Genomic DNA, 20,561 nt, shown 5'->3' on the forward strand with positions numbered 1-20,561 from the left:
GTGAAGTGGACTCCCTGTGGGTCCAGGCATCTGTTGCAGAGGGTTCAGCACTGCCATGGAAAATTGAACATTTAGGAGCCAGCTGGAGGACCAGTCTGCCCTGCTGTGCCACCACTACTCAGGTGCCCACTGGCTTCATGCCACCACCAGCTAGAAGCCACTGGACCAAAGCAGGCCAGATGGTGCCCTTGCCAACCTACGAGCAGCCACTGCGAACTGCCCACTGCCCACTACCCGTGTCCCCTGCCCTACCATTCAACTCAGGGATGAGTTTGGAGTCACAATAACCTGAGGTAAAAAGTTTTTAGGGGGAGAGAGGGGCAGAAAAAGCTCAAGTGAGCGGAGAGTGTGTTGGAATATAAATGGGCCCTATTACGTTGTGTGTTTGTTAATGTAAGCAGCTGCGAGGTAGAGTCGGGGAATCAGTTGGTAGGAGAGAGACTGCTCCACGGGGAAATAAAGCCATCTCCAGGCTGAACTCATTTGTCCGTGGCTGTGAACTGATAGATAATTATATTAGGAGCTTTAAGTGCTCTTCTGCGATACAAGTATTACTACCATCTCCAGAGGCACAGAACAAAGTAGGGAGGAGAGGAATCTGTGTGCTACAACGGGGATAGTCATTGCTCTGCATCCAAATATGTGGATGTTGAAGTGTATTCAACACAAGCGGCCTGATTTAACATCCAAATCATGGTACAACACTATTAGTATTGGATCTATGAGACACACAAATTAAATTTTACTTACTCAATTTACAGAATCAATCACACCCTCAATATCGCTGAAGTTAGAGTCTGATAGTGGGAGGCAAAATCAAATGGTAACAAATATTGGTAATCCTTTAAAACAACTCATTTTTAATCTACTATGAGATTACCAGTGTTACATGTAAAGCGTTAGATTCACGTGTGCAGTTCATTGAGCCATCCAATCTAGACTTTATTTCTGTTGTGTGACCAACCAATGACTAGTTTCATATGCATACTGTATAAAGAGTGGGGCCACAAAGGCTACACACATCCTGTGCTTTTACTCTCAGATGAATATAATATAATGATGAGGATGAATTATTTAAGCTTATCTCGGCAAACTATTACGCCTGAATGAACCAACTGCCATGACTACATACAGTTGTAACCAATGGCTTTGTTAATGGTTAATACATTTGTTCTTCATAAAAGTGCAAGTAAATTATGTATTAACCTTTAATAAAGCCATTATTTCCAACTTACCCTTTACAACAGATGCCCTAACAGTGGACCTGTGAACCTGATGATAAAAACTGTATTCAAGACCACAGTATCAAATATTCATATTTAACCAATTAAACGAGTGCTTACACTCATTACACTAGCTAAGACTAATGCTGTCCAATACAACAGTCCTGCTGATTCAACTTTATGGCCCTTTTGGAGGATGTAGTTTGTGGTGCTGTTGAACTATTGTATTGCTTTCCACAAAGAGTTCTCTTACTGGTATAAAAGAGGTGGACAAAATAATAGAAACACTTATCTGTATAATGCAATACAATTCAACATCGCCACAAACTGCAGCCTTTAAAATGACCATACAGTTGAATTAATGCCAACAGTTTCAACTAAAACTGAACATTATAACCTTCATGAAAGTAGGATTTATTGCAGGACTGTTGTATTAGACTGTATAAGTTTTAGCCACGTGTACCTAATAAACTGGCAACTGAGTGTAGTCTTCAAAACACAATGAATACAGAAAAATTACACATAAGCCTGAGACAAGAATTAAATGTAAATGGAAATACTTTATTTCACTATTACACAATAACAAGCTTGGAAAGAAAAAATTACAAAAAAGAGAAATGGAACAAAATGCTACAAAGCACCACATAATATAGACGACTCATAAATGTGGCAACGGAACCTTATGCTAACTGCCTTTACTCTATCTAAGGTATCATCATCATCATCATCACTGAGAATTTAGAAATCAGCAAAAAAGTTTGGACATCAAGCACAGTCATGCCAGTAATAGTAATATCTTACAGATTCATGTAGCGATGATTCGGAGAGTGAGGGATGGTGATCCTTAAAGGTTCACTCTAAGTGGTGAGACAGAACAAAGAGAGTGGGTTTGAGGAAACTGTAGTCCATCATCTGTTTGGTATGACATAGGTTTGCATTTGGTATAAAGAGGAGTTGCGGAGGCAGATGCGGGTCACAGAGTATTTGCAAAACACTCTTAATGCTTAAGGTGCATGAGGCGCCACATGGGTGGGGTTTACCATGTAGAACATACAATAAGAGCTAGAAACTGTAGATAATTAGAGGAGAAAGTACCTGAAGGTTCAATTTGTACAATTCTCAGTATTTGACAGTGTGACATTGTATGAATTATCCTGATTAGTAACCCCCATCCATCTGGTTCAGCAGGCTAAAACGAAATCCTAACAATGCAAACACTATTTGACCCACGTCTGTGAGGAGGACAGTGAGGAGACATAGAGGTGGTGTTACTTTTTTTTTACATGGAGAACACTGTACAGGTGCCTTCAGATCTGCCAGGACTAAAGGCACATGGGGTCCACTGAGCAACAGATGTGTCCATTCTGGAAAGAGAAGGCAAAGAAACACGAGTGGATTATCGTCGCACTTAAACCTCTTTTTGAAGCTCAGCAGATAATATTTTCAGGTGGCGCTGGTGCTGCAGCATACAGACTCAGTTTGGCATTTAGAATTCCTCTGAGTGTCGTTTCGGCACCAAGTGATCCAAGGTGGCGATATCTTACTGAGAATACAGATGTGAATGGTCTCGGAGTCATTTCGCTGTAAACTTTGGGGGACTGATAAACTCCCTGGATTGCGAAAGGTTCGCAGGCGCAGAAAAGTATGTGCTATCACCGAACTGACCAAATCAGAATGCTACAAAACTGTACCGAAAGCAGCAACTTGATCCAGGATCATGTATTTACAGTACATTTTTGAAAGATAGCATAAATACTTTGAATATTTATCAGTTTGTCCATTGAGAATAGCTGCTATCATTTCTGAGAGATGTAGACATCACTGTCAGGCAAGCAGAGCGAAAATATTCCATCCTCGAAACTCAGGCAAGGGAGTCAGCCTTGGAGGATTAGACCTAAAGCTGAGGCAAACAATTTATGCTCACAATTGGTAATGAAGAGGATATTCGCCTTCGTAGTTTGCTTTCTCTGTGATTGTTCTGTGCTACAAGTCTTGTGGCACAAGACTTGGCTGCTCTCCACACTTTCTCCACCTGATTTACTGGAACCAATTATGCGAGTTTGTCCCAGTTTTCTAGATAGAATATCTGAGGCTCTATACATTGTAAGTACCGTGTGTGCAAACATGTCTGCTTGTTTAACACAGTGCCGAGGGGAGAGCAGTAGACCAGGAGATGAGGGGCTGACAGATGTTTTCTCTGTGTGGGTTCCTCTTAGTCCAAAGTTTCGGTTCTTTTTTATTAAAGGAATAGTTAAAATTTTTGGGAAATACACGTTTTTGCTTCTTGCTGAGAGTTAGATGAGAAGATTGATAACAGATCTGTACATGAAATATGAAGCCACAGCTGGGACTTTACAGACTGTAAATGGGAGTCTTGTCAATGTGAGGTTACTGGGCAACCAGCAAAGACTCCAGGAAGTTATTGGTCCCGGGCAAGGAAGAGTTTGGCACAAAAGCCCTGTGACACCACAACTTGTCATTTTCACATTTAGGGTTTTATACGAATGTAATAACATAATGATAATGATAGATTGCTTTTGGACAGAGCCAGGCTAGCTGTTTTCAGTCTTTATGCTAAGCTAAGCTAACTGGATGCTGGCTGTAGCTTCATGTTTGCAAACCGATGTGAGTAGTATCAATCTTCTTATGTAACTCTCTGCAAGGAAGTGAAGACACATATTTCCCAAAATGTCAAATTGTTGCTTTAAAGAAGAAGTGATAGAATATCCACAATATTCTTGTCTCTAAATTGGACATAACAATCTATGAACCCTGATACTTAGACACTTGAAAGCAAAATTCTCAAAAGGAACATCATATCTTATTTGTTATACTCTCTGCTCTTTATTGTGCTTTTGAACACAAAACACAGCAGCTGTCACATCCTTATGAATACGGTATTTTCTCTCTCAAGGCAATCACGACCATGTGGAACTGTGTGTATTTTGGTTTACTAAATAGATTAGGAGTTACTCATTTCATTAATCCCCCCACTCCATGGTTGGTCCTTTCTGTTACAGCTACTTTACAATTTTGTGAAATGTGTCTTTTCCATGTGCAAATGGTTTATGTGCAGAATCAGCAGCCAAACAGCTGCATCAACACCTACAGACATATTTACCACCACGTGTAAAAACACAGCCATGAGGTGTTGAAAGATACACAAATTGATGCACAAATTACCTCTACAATGCAACGTCTGGACCACGGTGTACAGTGCTCTTTTCTGACAGAGCACAAGGGCTTCTCAATTTCCAAACCATTTTTCTTTGGTGTCTTGTCTGTCACTGAACTAGGCGAACTGTAATTTGCAGTTTCGAGGCTGCTGGCGGGGCTGGCGCCTTACCTTGCACTGGCACAGGGTGCACTCGGTGCCATGTTTAATCCAGGAGGAGCCACTGAAGCGTGAGATGTTGTGCTCGTCCGTGCACGTCTTGGTGATGTCGTTGCGGATAGTGTCGGCCTGGCAGGGGTCGGTGACACAGCGGGGACAGCACTCGCCCTCAGGCACCACGGTAAACTCGCAGTCCACAGGCGGGCACGGCAGAGGCCAGCAGTCCACCTGCCCCTGCTGTGGAAGTGGAGACAAGACACCATTTGAGATATACAGACAGAGAAGAAAGAGAGAGAAAGTTCAAAATAATCTCTGCAAACACTCTAATGCATTTACCAGGACTAAACAAGTTATTCATGCAAATACACATATTTCTCCTGACGCTGTGTATTTGCATGCTAGAGGCAGCGTCTCCACTTGATGAAAAAAAAAAGTTGTTAAGGTACCTAGAAAATATAGATGAGTAGAGCAATCTTCCAACACAGTCAGCATTTTTTTTCAGACTGTAGAGGTAAATGCTCCAGCTTTTTTAATTGACTTGTTCTAGTCCCCCTCTCTCATTGTTGTTCCCATATTAATCTCTCAGCAAACTTTCAGCACAGAGAGCCTTATTGGATTTCTCCTGCTGACATTTTCTATTGGCCCGAGGAAACGGGTCATATATATTTTGGCCAACTTTCCACATCCTACCTACTGTATGCTATATCATTCTGACCTGACCCACTTCTGCTTACGCTGTCGTCCATGAGCCTTTCTACTTCACACCTACTCAGGACATGAAATATGAGCTCAGACTGTATATGTTTAAACACACAAGGAGACACAAAATGCACACACACACAAGCACGCACATACATAAAGTTACAAGAGGCTCGATGCAAGTGTCCCACTGGGGATATTTAATATCACTGAAAATCGTCTGGCTCAGCATTTTAGAAATGTTGTAGTAAATTAGGCTGGCTATAAAGCGCAGGCTCACACCGCGCTAATGCCCACTCCCTGCCTCCATGTAGTGTGTAAACATTTGAAGTGGGAAATCCCCCCGAGTGGCACTCTTTGCTCTTAGCCAGAGGGAGGGATTGAATGTAGCCTCAGGTATCTGTCCCACACTGCGATAAGGGACACTGTCATCTTTGTCTGTTTATGCAGATGTGGCCTATGATCACACAGGAGAGAGAGATTCACTGTACAATCAGCTTTTATTTGCCTTTCGCTCTGCAGTGTGGTGTGGAAACATTATCAGCCCAAAATAACTGAAGCCGGGTCTTTCATTTCTTTGTGATATTTCAGAAGGTTGTTATTTTAATCTGGCTTTGCATTCAACGTTCATGGTGTCTCACTGTAATTTAATATCTTTGCTTTTACATAGCCAGATGTAAAGATTCACTATGTATAAGACTGCAAGTTACAAAATGCCTCCAGGAGAGTAAAACTAGTGACATTTATCTTTGCCTGGGAATTAGCCTGCAGCAATTAAGCTCTCTCTTTCATGCGCCTCGACCTAAAGTACAACCTATGGCTGAGGAAATCCATGCTTCTTTTGATCTTCTGGCGGTTTAACAAGTTACCAAATCACAAGTGACCCATGTGTGCACATTCTGCAAAGGCCACATTCTTGATTTCAAATGATTGCACGGGGAGCGGAGAAGGATTCACATCTTGGTCGTGGGAGAATGTTTTTGCCCATCTGCCTGCTGTCGCTGTGTATTTTAAGGCCCCTGCTGAGCCTGGACAGCCATGGCTCTGCTAAGTGTGGCAGTATTCAAGGTTCATTTCACGTCCCTGTCACGCTACTGGAGCCCCTGTACGGTATCGCAAAGCAGCCTCCTGCCTTGCCCCTTCAAGTGCTGTTCTTTGTACTGTGTGGCCGGTGGTCCTTTGCTTTACATGTACGTCTCTGTGCATCTTTAATTGACTGTGGTTTATGTCTCTTTGTGCCTGGATGTATGACAGCATGAGTGTGTGTTGCCGTGGTGACAGGTGTGCCTACATTCTCAAACATGAGTACATATGTGTGTACACGTGTATACTATGTACATATTCATGTTAGTGTGTTTGGTCCGGTGCTGCGACGGGAGTGCCTGCATTCTCAAATGTGTTTGTATCTGCTTGTGTCAACAGACAGTATATAAGTGCCTACAGTGAGCACAGCCTCAGCGAGAGTGAAGCCGAGCGAACCCATTTTCGGCCGACTGTGCTTCCCCGCTGCTTCTCAACTGAGCGGTGATTTTCAAGCTCTTCTATAATGGCTTGTGTAAGAAATCCAAAAAGCAGCCCTCAGGTCCGGGCATCAGGACAGCATTACAATGGCGGGAGGGGAGGGGAGGGGAGGGGAAGGGAGGGAGGAAATGGCATTGCTGTTGCTACTCAGACCATAAATCTGTCAGACTGGAGCTAACTTATATTAGCTACTGTGGCAGATCTTCAAAAGCAACAAAAAGAAGAAAAAAGGAGTTGTAAAGTGCCTGTCTGAGTGAGATCCACAGTGACGATGATTCATGAGTCACTGAACAGAAGGAGTGACACTGGTGTGGGTGGGTGAGACAAGACAGTGGGGTAGAATGAAAAGCATGACATTTGCATTTAATATGCACATGGCTGTGTGGTGAGAGGGGCATCAGGGTAGAAGGATTTATTGTTTGTCAGGTTTACTGGGAAACAATAAGGAAATGCTTCCCCGTTGTCTGAACAGCAGCACCGTGTAAACCTTGGAAAAGGTCGACACGGAAGAAGATGCGAACGCAAAGAAAATGGTGCATATGTCTTATTGTGAAAGATTCATGTGGTGGACACAATGTTATTTTGTTTTGTATGAGAAATGGGTTTGCGTGTAGAGGCACCACAAAAACACAAATGTTGCAAATATTCATCAATCAACGCAAGCGTACACTCTGCACAGCCTTCTCAAAGCACACACAGATGATACACAGTGTGTACACAGTGTTACACCCTCCCACTCACGAGGCACACACATTTCTGTTCCTGTTCTCTTAACCTTGAAAGTATCCTTCAATAAAATGTATAATTCCATCACAGCAGACAACAGTGCAGAGGGTCCTTTGAATTCTTTAAAATCTCACTAATCACTCACTCCCTTTCTTCTGCCACGAGATGAAAAGCAATCTTCATTTTCTCCTCTCTGCAACCTTCCTATTCACCTCTTAATCACTCCCCCTCTCCTGCCACAAAACTTCTCTCCTTGGCTTTTTTTTCACAAAGCACATCTCTCATTCGTGAGCATTTCCACAGAGACTGGAGTATTTGTTACATCTCTTGTGTGGGCGCCGTGGCACAGCAATGGATGCTTATGTTGTTTTTCGCTCTCACCATAAATGGCTTGGGTAAAAAGCACCGACTATATTCCCACGATCTAAGTTTCGTAAACATGTGGGGGTTCATTTATCCGCCCCTACTCACCAGGCACTGGCACTGCTGGCAGTTCTCCACCCATGTGTCCCCGCTGCCGTAGGTGAGCAGGCCGTTCTGGTGCAGACACTGGCTGCTCAGCCGAGGGTCGCACTCGGGGCAGCAGAACAGGTCGGCGTTGGGGTTGTCGCAGTCGCAAACCATCCTGCGGCACATCACTTGGCCGGCCTGAGCGGGGAAGATAAACACATGAGCACAAGTAAACACAGGAGTAGATGCACAGGCATGAGCGCTCTTATACATGCATGCATAGACAAAGCCATTTGTTTGATGGGATCATTAAACATGTATGTTGATAATAAATATTGTAATGAAGGCTATGTAGCTCGTCCCTAGAAACTGTTTTGGAGGTGTATTTTATGGTTATTCACTGTACTGTAGGCGAGACACACCAAATTGAAATATATCGCATGCACAGTGGTTCTTCAGGAGTTCACGTTCATCAGTTTGGTGTTTGAAGAAGTGCTACTTAGCTGTCTTGTTGTCTCAGTGATTTAAGGTCCTCTACACATACGAGAACTGCTGCGGGTCTGAATTCAACTCATTACCTTTGTCACATAGTTCCTCTCCTACTCACATCTGGTGCTGCCACTTTAATGTCCAACTGTCAAAGCCATGAAGTAAATAAATGTAGTAATGTTTACTCAGGACGCAGTGTTGGGCAGACGCATGAAAACGATTAATCAGCAACAATTTTGATAATCGATTAATAGTTTGAGTAATTTTTCAAGCAAAAAATCTTTGGTTCCAGCTTCTCAAATGTGAATATTTGCTGGTTTTCTTTTCATGATATCAAACTACATATCTTTGGGTTTTGGACTCTTGGTCGGAAAAATACTTTTCAATATGGCAATATTAAGTAATATTTATAAAAATTAAGATAGAACAGGTTCTACTTGATGCCTTTATATCTATTTTCTTTTCTGTTGCTATCAGCCAGGAGCAACATTTTCTTTGATATTTAGAGCTCTGCCTTCTTCAGCATGTGTTGATCAAGTGTCTAGAATCAATGATTTAATTGACCCCAACTGCGCCCATTAATAGTCAATTGGTGCTTCATAAATTCTTCTTAACACACATCACTGAAATGAGTAGTTCAACTTGGAGCAAAAAAAAACGTAATTCTCAAATTTAGCAAAGCATCAATGATGATTTAATAGGTTGAACATTTACTTTAGGTGCCACATTAGGTTGTTGCAGATTTTCTTTATGCCTTTATTAAATAATTGAAGGAAGAGAGATGATAGTAAATGAGGAATGACATGTAAAGGTCAGACACGGACCAGGGATGTTGCCATTCACCAAGGTGGCTCCAATCTTGTGATTCATATTGACAATCTTAATTATGATGATGATCTCATTATTGTTTGAGTCCGATCCTGTGACATACTTTGTGTTATTTGTTTTCACAGTGTTTGTCTGTCACTGTTTTACCTGGTTAAATAAAGGTTTAATAAATATTTCATTTTAAATGCATGACAAACAAATGTTGACATTAAAACCTGCAGGTTCTTCAATTCCCAAATATTAATTTCACTTTCAGTTTTTCTTTTTTGTCACCACATTTAGGATTCTGGACCACTTCAATGCCAGGGAACTGCAGCGATACCTAGAGTTTCTGATTTTTTTCCTGCCAATTAAATAAATAATAATAATATTTGAAATGTTTTAGAAATTAGAGACCCGCTGACAGATGCACTGATGCAGTAAACCCCACCCAGCTGGTGCTCCAAGCAGACTGAAACAATGAACTATTTGCATATTGCACAACCTCAGTCTGGACACATCCCAGTCATGTTTGACCTTGGTTTCCCCCATCAGTTAGTCCCAGCTCTCCATCTAATATCCAGCTGTGTCCGTCTAACTCCAAAACAATAACATGTTTACTCCTCTGCTCCCTCAACCGCTCAATACAGCTAATTTTGACAGGCAGCTCTTCAATCTTTCAAATCAATTAATATGACTCATTTAATTAGGGAGCCATTTCTGCCCTGGTCCTTTGTAATCAAATGAATAATTTACTGCTTGATCATTCACTACCGACACTAATCCACTATAATCACCTTCCACTACTGCCAGACACTTGGCATTAGGTTGAGTGAAACGCTGAAATGCAAAGTATGACTGGTCCGTGACCTGATAATCATGGAGAAAAAATGTGTTTGGGATGATGGAATGAGTTTTCCGCATCAAGTGCCCCCAGATGCCTTGTCACTGGGGTGTCAGAAATCAATCAAGACAACTACATCAAAAGCCTGAGTCACTGTGGTAGACCTTTAGAAATCACTACATATAGCTCATGCACTTCAATTAAATTTCTCATCACAACGGCATCACTGTCATTGTCAACAGCTCTGTCACGTCAGCGTTGATTGTGCCAGTGTTTCCATCTGCACTCACTTGGTGTCTCTTTGCATGCCTACATATCATCCTACACAGTTCCTCATCTGTAGACAGGGACAGTCTTTCATTTTCAGCAGAATTTGATGAATCTTGTGGAAATTCAGCATACCACTGCACTCTAATATTTCCAAAAATGACTTGCCCCTAAGGGGTCACTTTGTCATTTGTTTGCTCACTAATGAGTCATATCATATGTTATCAGTGGTTTTTAAAGGCCTGCCACATCAGAAAGTGGCAGAGTGAAACTAACGTAACTAATGTAACAGCTACATTACTAGCTAGCGCAGGAGCAAGCAAGCTACTTATTAAAAATAATAATAAATAATAAATGACACTGATTGCTTGCTCTTCCATTTGCAGAAAAGGATTACACAAATACCAAGACGTTATGAGTTAGTCTAGAGCTGAGTTTTTGGGGTGCGAAAAGCCCTATCTTTGTCTGCTGTTTGGTGCTGGGCAGGTAGCGTACAGTGGGTTCTTAGAGCTGTTTTGCAACCATAAAATCAAAACAATAAGCTAAAAGACACAACAACACTCGATAGAACTGACAGTGACCGAAAAGAAGACGAGGACCCTTTAGACATTACAATAGCCACTAGTCATCATCCATTGTTTAATTTAGATTTTGTTTTCCAGAGAAATAGCGAATAATTTGCTAAAGAAATTTTGTATTTATTTTGTATTTTGAATACCCCTTCAAAGATCAACTAGGTGCAAATTTGTGTGTCAAAGTTACCAAATTTCAACTTGAATGCTCCACAACAATTAACTTAACTTAGATTCAAATTAACCAAATTTTGGTGCAAACATTTATGTTGATGTCAGTGGTTCATAACACTATTAGCTCACTATTGGCATGACATCGTCACGTCATGTTTAATTTTTTCAAAACGTTTAATGCATCATCCATTATACCACTTTGCATCAATATCTTTAAACAAAATGTCACTGATTGATTCAACAGGAGCGACACGACAAAACAAGGTGACATTTGTTGCAGATTGGCCCTGTGGGGGACGACATCATTCATACCGAAGAGCAGGTTTACAGTTGTTTTGTTATTCTTTGTTTAGACACTTGGATGGTGGAGAGAGAGAATAAACAAAGAACAGAAAATTCAATCATGGGCCAGTTGGGTGCACATGCAATAACAGAGAGAGGGAACATCATTGCTCAACTATCTATGGCACTGGGCACATTGCCTATTTTATATCTGCCTCTCTATCTTTTTATTTTTTATTTTTTATCATATCCATTGTTCCACTTGTCTATCTCTGTCTGTTTCATCTAATCCATCTACCTCTGCTTTGGCTTTTCTCTGTCTTGTCTCTCCTCTCTTTGTCTCTGTGCTCTCCATGTCCATCTGCCTCTGTTTCTTACCTGACAGGAGCACACAGAGCACCTATCACTGTCCAGCACCCAGATCTGCCCACTGTGCTTGACCTTGTTGTCATGGATACAGTCGCCGGTGCAGTTGTGCCCGTGGGGGCACCGGCAGTCATAGCCTCCCTCCAGGTTGAAGCACACTGTGTCGTTGGCACAGGTGTTCCTCCCTGTCTTGCATTCATTAATATCTGCAGGGAGCAAAAGAAAGATGACATCATACATATGCTCAGTGCAGGTAACACAGTTTATGCATGGCTTGTGGAAATGGGGATTTTTTTTATATTACAAGACTTATAATGTTTGCTTTGGTGACATGGTGACAAGGTAAAGGAGCATGTCCTGTCACAGAAAGGTTTGAAGTTCAATATGTTTCATTGAGCAACCACATCTTTGTCCTCTTGAGCAAGACAATGACCTGCTCTCTGCATCCGAAAGTTGCTAAACAGTGTCAGAGCTTCAAATGCAGCTGATGTAATGGAACAATACAACATTTTTTCAGATCTTGGACGAAACATACAGTATACAACTGTAATGTAACCCAGAAACCTACTTTGGGCGAAATTATAACTTTGCTTTGTGAAGCCCAGATAGGTTCGTTTTTTTTAGAGTGCCTTTAATGTGCTTTTTTCCTGCCTCTCCCAACTCAAATTGACAGCTAAGATGGGGTCAACGAGTGGAGCAGCGCTAGCACTATTGTTACAGCCAATGCTTCGATGTTACTGTAGATTGAGGGTTTCTAGTTTGACAGCTGACACTTTTCCTGACAGGCTGTATCAGAGAGAATGTTCCAGAAATTGAACAGGCAGCAAAAAAGCAAACTGACGTCTTGGGAGGAAAACACACTGATAATGACACACCTATCCAATCATACCACTACTTACACAAGCGTAACAAAACATCTTCTAAAATAAAAGTTGAGTGAGTTTAAGTTGGCAGGTGATCCACAAATTCACAAGTTCTGCTTAATTAAAAAACACTATTTTCAGTGCTTGCTTCTGTAACTTGAAAGTCTCAATCCTGAAACTAGACATCAAAGAGAGGAGCCTTAAATCTGTGATTAGACTGAGATGTGAAATCAGGGGCCATTCAATGGAAAATGAATAGTGTGTTTTTATTAATTGGGCATTGTGGAGCTATAAGGTGCAGAAAAGGTCATATTCTTGCAATGCTAAAAGGTATGAATTTAAACCTCATTTGAGTGAATGAAGAATGCCGTGGAAGTGTCACATCCTGTGGAGCAGATTTTACATCCAAGGGGATCACAACTTTAACAAGAGTTGAAAGGAACATTTTAAAATGTAGATTTTGGACACAATTAAACATTCAAATTTAATAAGCATGTATGGTGACATATAATTGCATATGTCCAAAAACCCACACATGCCAAATATGAAATGTTCACGTGATATGTTGTTTTAAATTAAAGAGAACTGTTTGTTCTTTACAAAAATCCCATTGAAATTGATGTTTTCACATGCTTATATTTTACCTGTAAAAGTGCATTTTTGTGATAAAATGAATAAAAAATTGATTCCCCTGACTTATCCATTGTAATCCTAAAATCTGAGGAAAAATGTAACTAACACAAATGTTAACAGTGTTAAGGTGGATCACTCACCTACACATGATTCCCCATTGGTGGAAAACAAGCCGTTGTCATGGTAGCCATCACGGCACTCACAGTGGTACCAGCCGGGCAAGTTGACACAAGTGGATTTACTATCACACTCGACAAAGCCGTCCGCACACTCATCAATATCTGAGGAGAAGAGAAGAAGAGGAGGGCAATTAGACATCCATATACAGTCAGTATCATGTTGGTTTCAAAATATGCTCTTTACAGTGAATGGGCTATTGAGCTCCATTCTTGCCTGGTAGGCATTTTTAACATTGGCTGATTCATAATTGATAAAACAACGTGTCTAGCATTTGAGTGAATCTAGTCCGTGGGCTTTATTGATCAAACATAGTTGCGTAGCCGGAGAACAGGACATCTGTATCAATAAAAAATAGCAGGGAATGAATGAATGTAATATAACAAGACTATTCTTAGAAGCCAGAGATTTAACAGGCTTGTATTTTGAAATGCCAGTAACAAAAATCCTATACAGTCTAATCCTCCAAACACATGCAGGCACACTTTGCTTGGACATAAGGAGTTTCTATATGGTGACGTGCGAAGAAGCTCTGCAAAGGGCTTTGACACACCTTCTAACATCTTGTGGGAAGTTGTCAATAAATGGAGCTGATGTTTGTTTTCACAGAGCTCCACTTAGAAATATCCTTGACTCTGCCTCCTCCTTCAGCTCTTGTCTTTAACAACTCAAAGATAACATGCTCTTTCTCCTCTTATTTTGTTTTTTCCCCTCGTCATTCTCTGTTTGTCTTTTCATCTGTGTTTCCTTGTTTCTTTTTTTTCACTGCTCTTTCTGTTTACAACATTCAACCCTTTTATTACAACACATGACCCCTTCAACTTTCCTACAAGCATCAACCAAGAACAAATCCAATATGATTTTCAACAATGAGCATAATACACACAGAGAGACAGATCACGCTCATATTTCAGCTAACATTTAATTAAACTAAGGGCCAGGCCCACACGAGAGAGGAAATAAAGCCTGTTATTACACAGTTGGGCTAAATATGTTAGGCCCAGACATGTACCGTGATTAAACGTGTCTGCATAGCCAGTGATGGCTTTTTTTATGATTGTGCATGATGCATGATGCTCTGCTCTCATTATGAAAATGGCAGTGTGCCGTGTCTGACCTTCTCCACGACTGCCTGCAACAGTATCCCCCATAGAGCGACAGGCAGACGGGCTCATGGTCCCCCACCGCCCAGGCAGTAATGGGATTAAGATCTATTGGCTAATGAGCCCTCAGCCTTTTAATAGAATTTCTGCAGCAGATTAACCGTTGATCAAATGTCCCGCAGATTAAGGCCTTATCTATTTAAAAATTACCCGCTTTTGTCTGAGTAGCAGGTTTGCTACAAAACCTACAGTATATTGCTTTTTTTCTGTGTTCCATACTGACCTGGTTCAAAAAGCTCCTTCTTTCGGTGTGGCAGACTTTAAAGCGAAAGCTCACATTTCGCTAATTACATCAGTTCGGTGAGAGCAGAGCACCTCATTTTCTCCCCTTAGGACAGCAATGCTGGGTTAAAAGGACACTGCTTAAAAATCATGAGTCTACAGCAAATAGTATAACTAGCCTATCTTTGAAAATTAATATAAATTCTCCCCACTCCTGAAGAGAAATATCCAATGCTCTTTGTTGCCTGTGAATTTCAGTGTGATAAAAGCACAGGGAGCTTTTAAAGGGAAAAGCTGCATGAGGTGTATTGCCAGTATATAAAAACATCAAGCTGAATTTGTTAAAATCATCCTCTTTCCCCAATAAGTCTGTATGAAATTGTTCAAAGTACAACTGAGCAGTCAGATACTATTTATAACAGACACTGATGGTGAAGTAAGTCTAAAAATATGCAAATGGGTTATTTTCAGCCAGTTTCATTCAGGAGTTTTAAATGCTTGACTGTCTGGCTATAACAACAGAGGGTTACACCCTCAACAAAAGATTTGCCGTTGCCTCTTTTATCTGAGGCAAACCTGTCAGCTACAATTATGGCACGACGCTTCTCAGCCTGCTGTCAAATCAACTTTTTAAGTGCTGCAGTGTTTTAGGACAGTGAAACACACTGTTGTTGCACCTTGGACTTGACAAGATTGAATGTGTGAGGTACAGCAAGGATACAACATGCTTGCAAAAGTCTCGCCTTCTCTTTTATCATCGTGCGTAAATGATAACGGAAGATCATTGTAATTAAATCATCAACAATGACAATCTGACAAGGGCGCTGCCTGGAAGCTCTGTCTCCACTGAATCATGAGGCTTTTGCTTTTATTGAATCATCATCAATTGTTAAATCATGTCATGTTTTTCCCTCTCTCTGCTCTGGAAAAAAAAAAAAAAAGACTACACAAACAAAATAAAATCTGGCTTTCTGTCTATCACCTGGACAGGTCAAGGCCACAGAAGAACAGTTATTTTGAAGTTACCTTGCTGACTGAAAGACATGGAAACTGACAGAGAAATACCTACGCAAAGAGAGGAGGATGAGGATGGGCTGGATGAGGCGGTGAACAGGTATAAAATGGAAGGAGCCGGGGGGCGGTGGAGGAGACAAAGAGGAAGAGGAGGAGGAGGAGGAATAGGCGAAGGAGGAGAAAGAGAGATGATGAGATAGACTGCAGTTATCCTACTCGTTATCCTGAGTGGCAGCCTGGAAACAAGGGCTCTATTAAGGCAGCTCTCGGCGGACCAAGTGGGGAACAAGCAGACGGTCTTTCCTCTGCGCTCTCCTGGGCTTGTTATGCCACTCTGCCATGAACACCCCCTCCTCTCTTTCTTCATCCTCTGCCTTCGCCTTTCCATGTGTCCCTTTTTCACTTCGCCGGCCTATCTCTGTCTCAAAGCTGAGGCAAAAACAGAGGTGCCCTCGTCACCACCTTTCCTCATCCCTGCAGTTTGCTCTCTCTTTGAGCAGAAAATGGCAAGAAGCAAAAGAGTTTAGTCTAGCCTGCCCTCGCTTCATCCCTCCCTTTCATTGTCCCTGCTCCCGCCAACCTCTTCACTTTGTCCTGGCTTCCTTTTCTGATCCTGGACGTGTACAGTTCTTTGCTTTTACCCCTTCTTTCTTTCTTTCCTTCCTCCCACCACTATGGCTGCCCTCCTGGTGTCTTTTCCCTTCTTTGACTGACAGACAGCCCTGGGGGTTGGGATGCAATTCTGCTGTGTTGCATCACTCAGTGCAAAACCTGTTACTGCTGCCACAGTACAGTAACCTAATTCAAACTGATTTCCATTTCCATAGAGGTCTACCTGGTAATCCTGATAGGCTCCAGGAGGAATTATTCAGAAACATCTCCGAACCTGAACTTTTCCTCCTGCTCCTAAGCCAGATGCCATTTGACAATAAGTGGATTTTGAAAATGAGCTGAATTTGTCGTGTCAGATCACGTTTACGATGACGGCTGAGAAAAGGCTGCAGAACCTTTAAGTCAATAATCTTTTATTGGCTCGTACATGACACAGCGATAAGGTAAGAGATGTATTTCAGATCCCTGGTCTTTTATGTACAGCAAAGTGTAATTGAGTGATTGTCACTGGTCCTCAGTCTTCATTAAGAGAAAGAGCGAACTCAAATAATCACTCAATCATCGTGAACCCTGAGGCAAATTGAGTTACACACTGAGTTCCTGAAGATGAAACAGACACTGAAACGCAAATCCATATCTACAAGCACTTGAGTGGGAGAGTGGATGAGGAATTGGAAACAAGGCTTGTGAACAATCGGTAGCTGCAAGCACATACAGAATGTAATCACTCTGTATCACTTACCTATAGCTGGAAAATTCCTCCGCACTTTAAAGTACAACCAAAATGACAATTTGTGAACTGCTTTTTGCAGTCAAGAAACATGTAAGTGAATTTCAGAATGATTGTTTTATTTTTGAAAGGTAAAAGAAAAAGGTTCTCAGAGATATGGCACAAATGCTCCTTTAGTCTCCAAGTCTCTGAGTGGGAGGATGGATGCATGTGTGACAGCTGGGCCAACAGGGGCCCCGAGACACAATGTGTTAGTAGCAGCATTTAAAGCTGCACTAATCAATATAATTTTACTCATGGTGACAAACACACAGAGAATTATCACCCAACTCTTTTAGCTAATTGTTTTGGTTTATATGGCAGCAACTTAACTGTTGTGGTTTCCAGCAGCAGCTGCCAGGTGATTTTGGTGAAAAAGCTCTGATAAACTCACTGTGGAATACATATCCAGCACCAAACGGCAGACAGACATAGTTAGGAACTTGCTGGTGAGCATAGTGGAGCTCAGGAGGTGGTGGAAACCAAAACCCAACCAGGTCTAAAAGTGAATATTGGACTTTGTCAAGTGGCTATAGAGATGACAAATGAATGCTAATTTTGCTCCGTGTCTGCTGCTAAGCAACTGTTTGCTAACACGTTCACCATACAAACTTTTTAGGATAATATGTCAGTGTTGTGTTTACATCTTGTGGAACTCCCCTTAAGTGGCCAAACAATCAGTTAATGCAGGTTTAAGTATAAGGACTACACCATTTAGCACTGACACTGACCAGACTTGCACTTCAATGTGCTAAAGCTGACTTGCAGTGCACTTTTCAAACTGTTAGTTGTTAGGTAGCTCATTCAGCAAGCTAATGTGCAACACAAGATATGTGTCCATGGTTGTAGATAAGATGGAGACATTAGCTAGAAAGCTAATGCGGGTTATGGCCTCTTTTTGTGTTGTGTAGCAGGCTGCTGTCTGGCTGTTAGTCAGTGTCACTGTCAGTCAGTAACAGAATTGGGACTGTTTTACTGCTTTATGCAGATACAGTTTAAAGTGTATGCATGCAAAGTCTTAACTCAGACAGAAGAACAATGGCACTCGGACAGGTATATTCACAGATACATGGTTCCATCATGAAACCAAAAATAAAGAATGTCCTCTTTTTTTTCTCAAAGGAGAGCACAGGACATGTAATTTACAGAGCTGCAGCAGAGAAAAACATGCAATTTAATTTACCTTGGCTGTCCAGTGCCCAGCGCGGTTCACTGCACTGCAGCAGCTACAGCAGCAAGCTATCCCAGGGAGATGTGTCATTTAGGTAGAAGCAGCAGGTTGCGCTCAGCTAAACGACAGCTCCGGCCATTAGCAGGGCCTAATTAAGACACACTAATTACGGGTGATGGAGTGAGTGCTTTGTAAGGCCGTCTCTAAATAAATAATGAATACATAATCACTGTGCTTAAACAAGCCGCTTGAGCTTAAACAGTCACAGGCCCCCGGGCCTTGTGGGTAAATCATGGAGCAAAGGAGGGAGAGCAAAAGAGAGCTGCAGCGATGCATCATGGGAGCTGTCAAGGGGGCGAAAAAATGAATATAGTTTTAAATATTCACTACCTGTGCCTGAGTGTCGGGTGGGAGGTGCCCAGGGGACATTTCAACTATGATGAGGTTGTTATGTTTTTTCTTGCATACCATTGTGTAATACACACTGTGGGTCCTGTGCAATTTAACCTGGACAGGCCTCTTTTCATGAACATTTAGCCCATCTTTATCTACTTTACCTGTTTATATTCACCTGACCATCTGCATGTCTTATTATTTGCTATTTATCTTCCTGCTTGTGTGACTCTGGCTGTCTGTTTGTCTATCTCTTATCTTTCAGTCTGCCAAGTTGTTGTCTGTCTAGTCTGTCTTTTTGTCTAAAACTCTGAGAAGCTTCCAATCAATGTAAATGAGTTCTGAGGGAACAAATAGTTTGTCTGGCCCCGTTTGGCTCTCTGTCCCTGTCAATACGCCTGTGTGACCTCCTCTCACTGACTTCAAAGTTTCCTCCCTCATGAACTCACTGGCCATCCACTTGTCTCCTCCCATCCGCCTCCACCTACCATTTTTACATCTCATTATAAAATCACCTCCTTTAGCTTCCCTTTCTTCTCCCCCCTTGTCCTCTCGTCTTATCTCCTCTCATCTCCTGGTACCCAATAATTAAATATCCTCTCCTTTCTTCACCTCTTAAAAGTCTTTTTCTGCATATGTCCTCTTCAAACTTCACTTTTCCCTTCCTTCCTTCACTCATCTTCCTTCTTCTTTTCCTCAGAGAACACATAGAAAAGGTAGAAAAACTCAATGAATATTTCAAATGGCGAAACAAAGAATATGGAAGCTCTGATGAGAAGGCGCCGTTTCACTCACATAAACAGAGCGTCCCCCTCTTTAGATCACATCTCTTTATGAGAGTAACACTTTGGAAGAAGTAGTGCACTGGTAAATGATCACGACTTGAGAAAATTAGAGTTTTTTCCTACCAATAAAACATCAACTTACAGTGTAGGTGTGATGCACCAGGGCTCCCTGATGGTGCTCTTGAACATAACCCTTCAGGAGTGTGTGGGAGTCACAAATCTAAATTGCATCATTAACATCAAACATAAAAATCTTTTATCTCTTTCTCCTTGTCCTTAAAGAACATTGTTGATACTAAACTAGCCTCAGTATGATTCAGCACGGCTGATTAAAAGTGCTCGTGACGACATGAGACTGCAGATGAATTGAAAGATGAAAGGGAGAGGTGTCCATCCACAGCATCTGATCAAATGTTCTTCTCCCTTGAGAAGCCCACAGCGTCCTTACAGAAGCTAGCAAGAGGCCAGCCAAAGACTGCAGAGATGGCCATTAGTCACAGAAGTGACAGCATAGTGACAGAAAATTTTAACTGGTGGCCAAGAACCCTAACAAGCTTAGAGGGGCTTGAAAGGAGAAGATAATGAGCTGGAAATAAAGGAAATACAAAGGCTACCTCCCCATTCATCTCATAGGAACAGTTCAGCAATACAGTTACTAAACATGCATCTGAGGCAAAACAGAAGGGGACATTCATAGATGTTATGTCCAATTATTTCATGCAGGGGATATCGGCTGCTAAAAAATCTTTACAGTTCCGGGCCCTGTTTCCTAAAAGCATTTTAAAGCTAAGAGGATCATAAAGCCCTTGTTATGAACCTTCTTACATTTTACGTGGTATTTTCTAAAAGCGTAACTAAAGATACTCGTAAGACTTGTAGACTTTCTCCTGCCCACTTATCTTTCAGATGGAGCTGCAACATGATTTATTAAAAGTGTTTATGGTTTTGTTTATTTCATTTTATCATTTAGCCTATGCTTTTGTCAAGACCACAGTGATATTCTCT

The 20,561-nt window shown here is 41.5% G+C and overlaps 1 protein-coding gene across 2 annotated transcripts in view; it reads right to left on the minus strand.

The window, feature by feature from the left end:
• Positions 1-2,545: 2,545 nt before the first annotated feature.
• Positions 2,546-20,561, minus strand: part of nell2a (neural EGFL like 2a) — a 72,664-nt gene continuing 54,648 nt past the window's right edge. For both annotated transcript variants that reach the window (XM_070907370.1, XM_070907369.1), the window contains exons 16-20: positions 13,391-13,531; positions 11,767-11,960; positions 7,975-8,151; positions 4,570-4,794; positions 2,546-2,587 (exon numbers count right to left, since the gene is read on the minus strand). In XM_070907370.1, the coding sequence (XP_070763471.1) occupies positions 2,546-2,587; positions 4,570-4,794; positions 7,975-8,151; positions 11,767-11,960; positions 13,391-13,531 (779 nt within the window). The remainder of the gene's footprint in view (positions 2,588-4,569; positions 4,795-7,974; positions 8,152-11,766; positions 11,961-13,390; positions 13,532-20,561) is intronic.

The sequence above is a fragment of the Enoplosus armatus genome, chromosome 6, assembly GCF_043641665.1.
Source record: "Enoplosus armatus isolate fEnoArm2 chromosome 6, fEnoArm2.hap1, whole genome shotgun sequence".
NCBI classification, from domain to species: Eukaryota; Metazoa; Chordata; class Actinopteri; order Centrarchiformes; family Enoplosidae; genus Enoplosus; species Enoplosus armatus.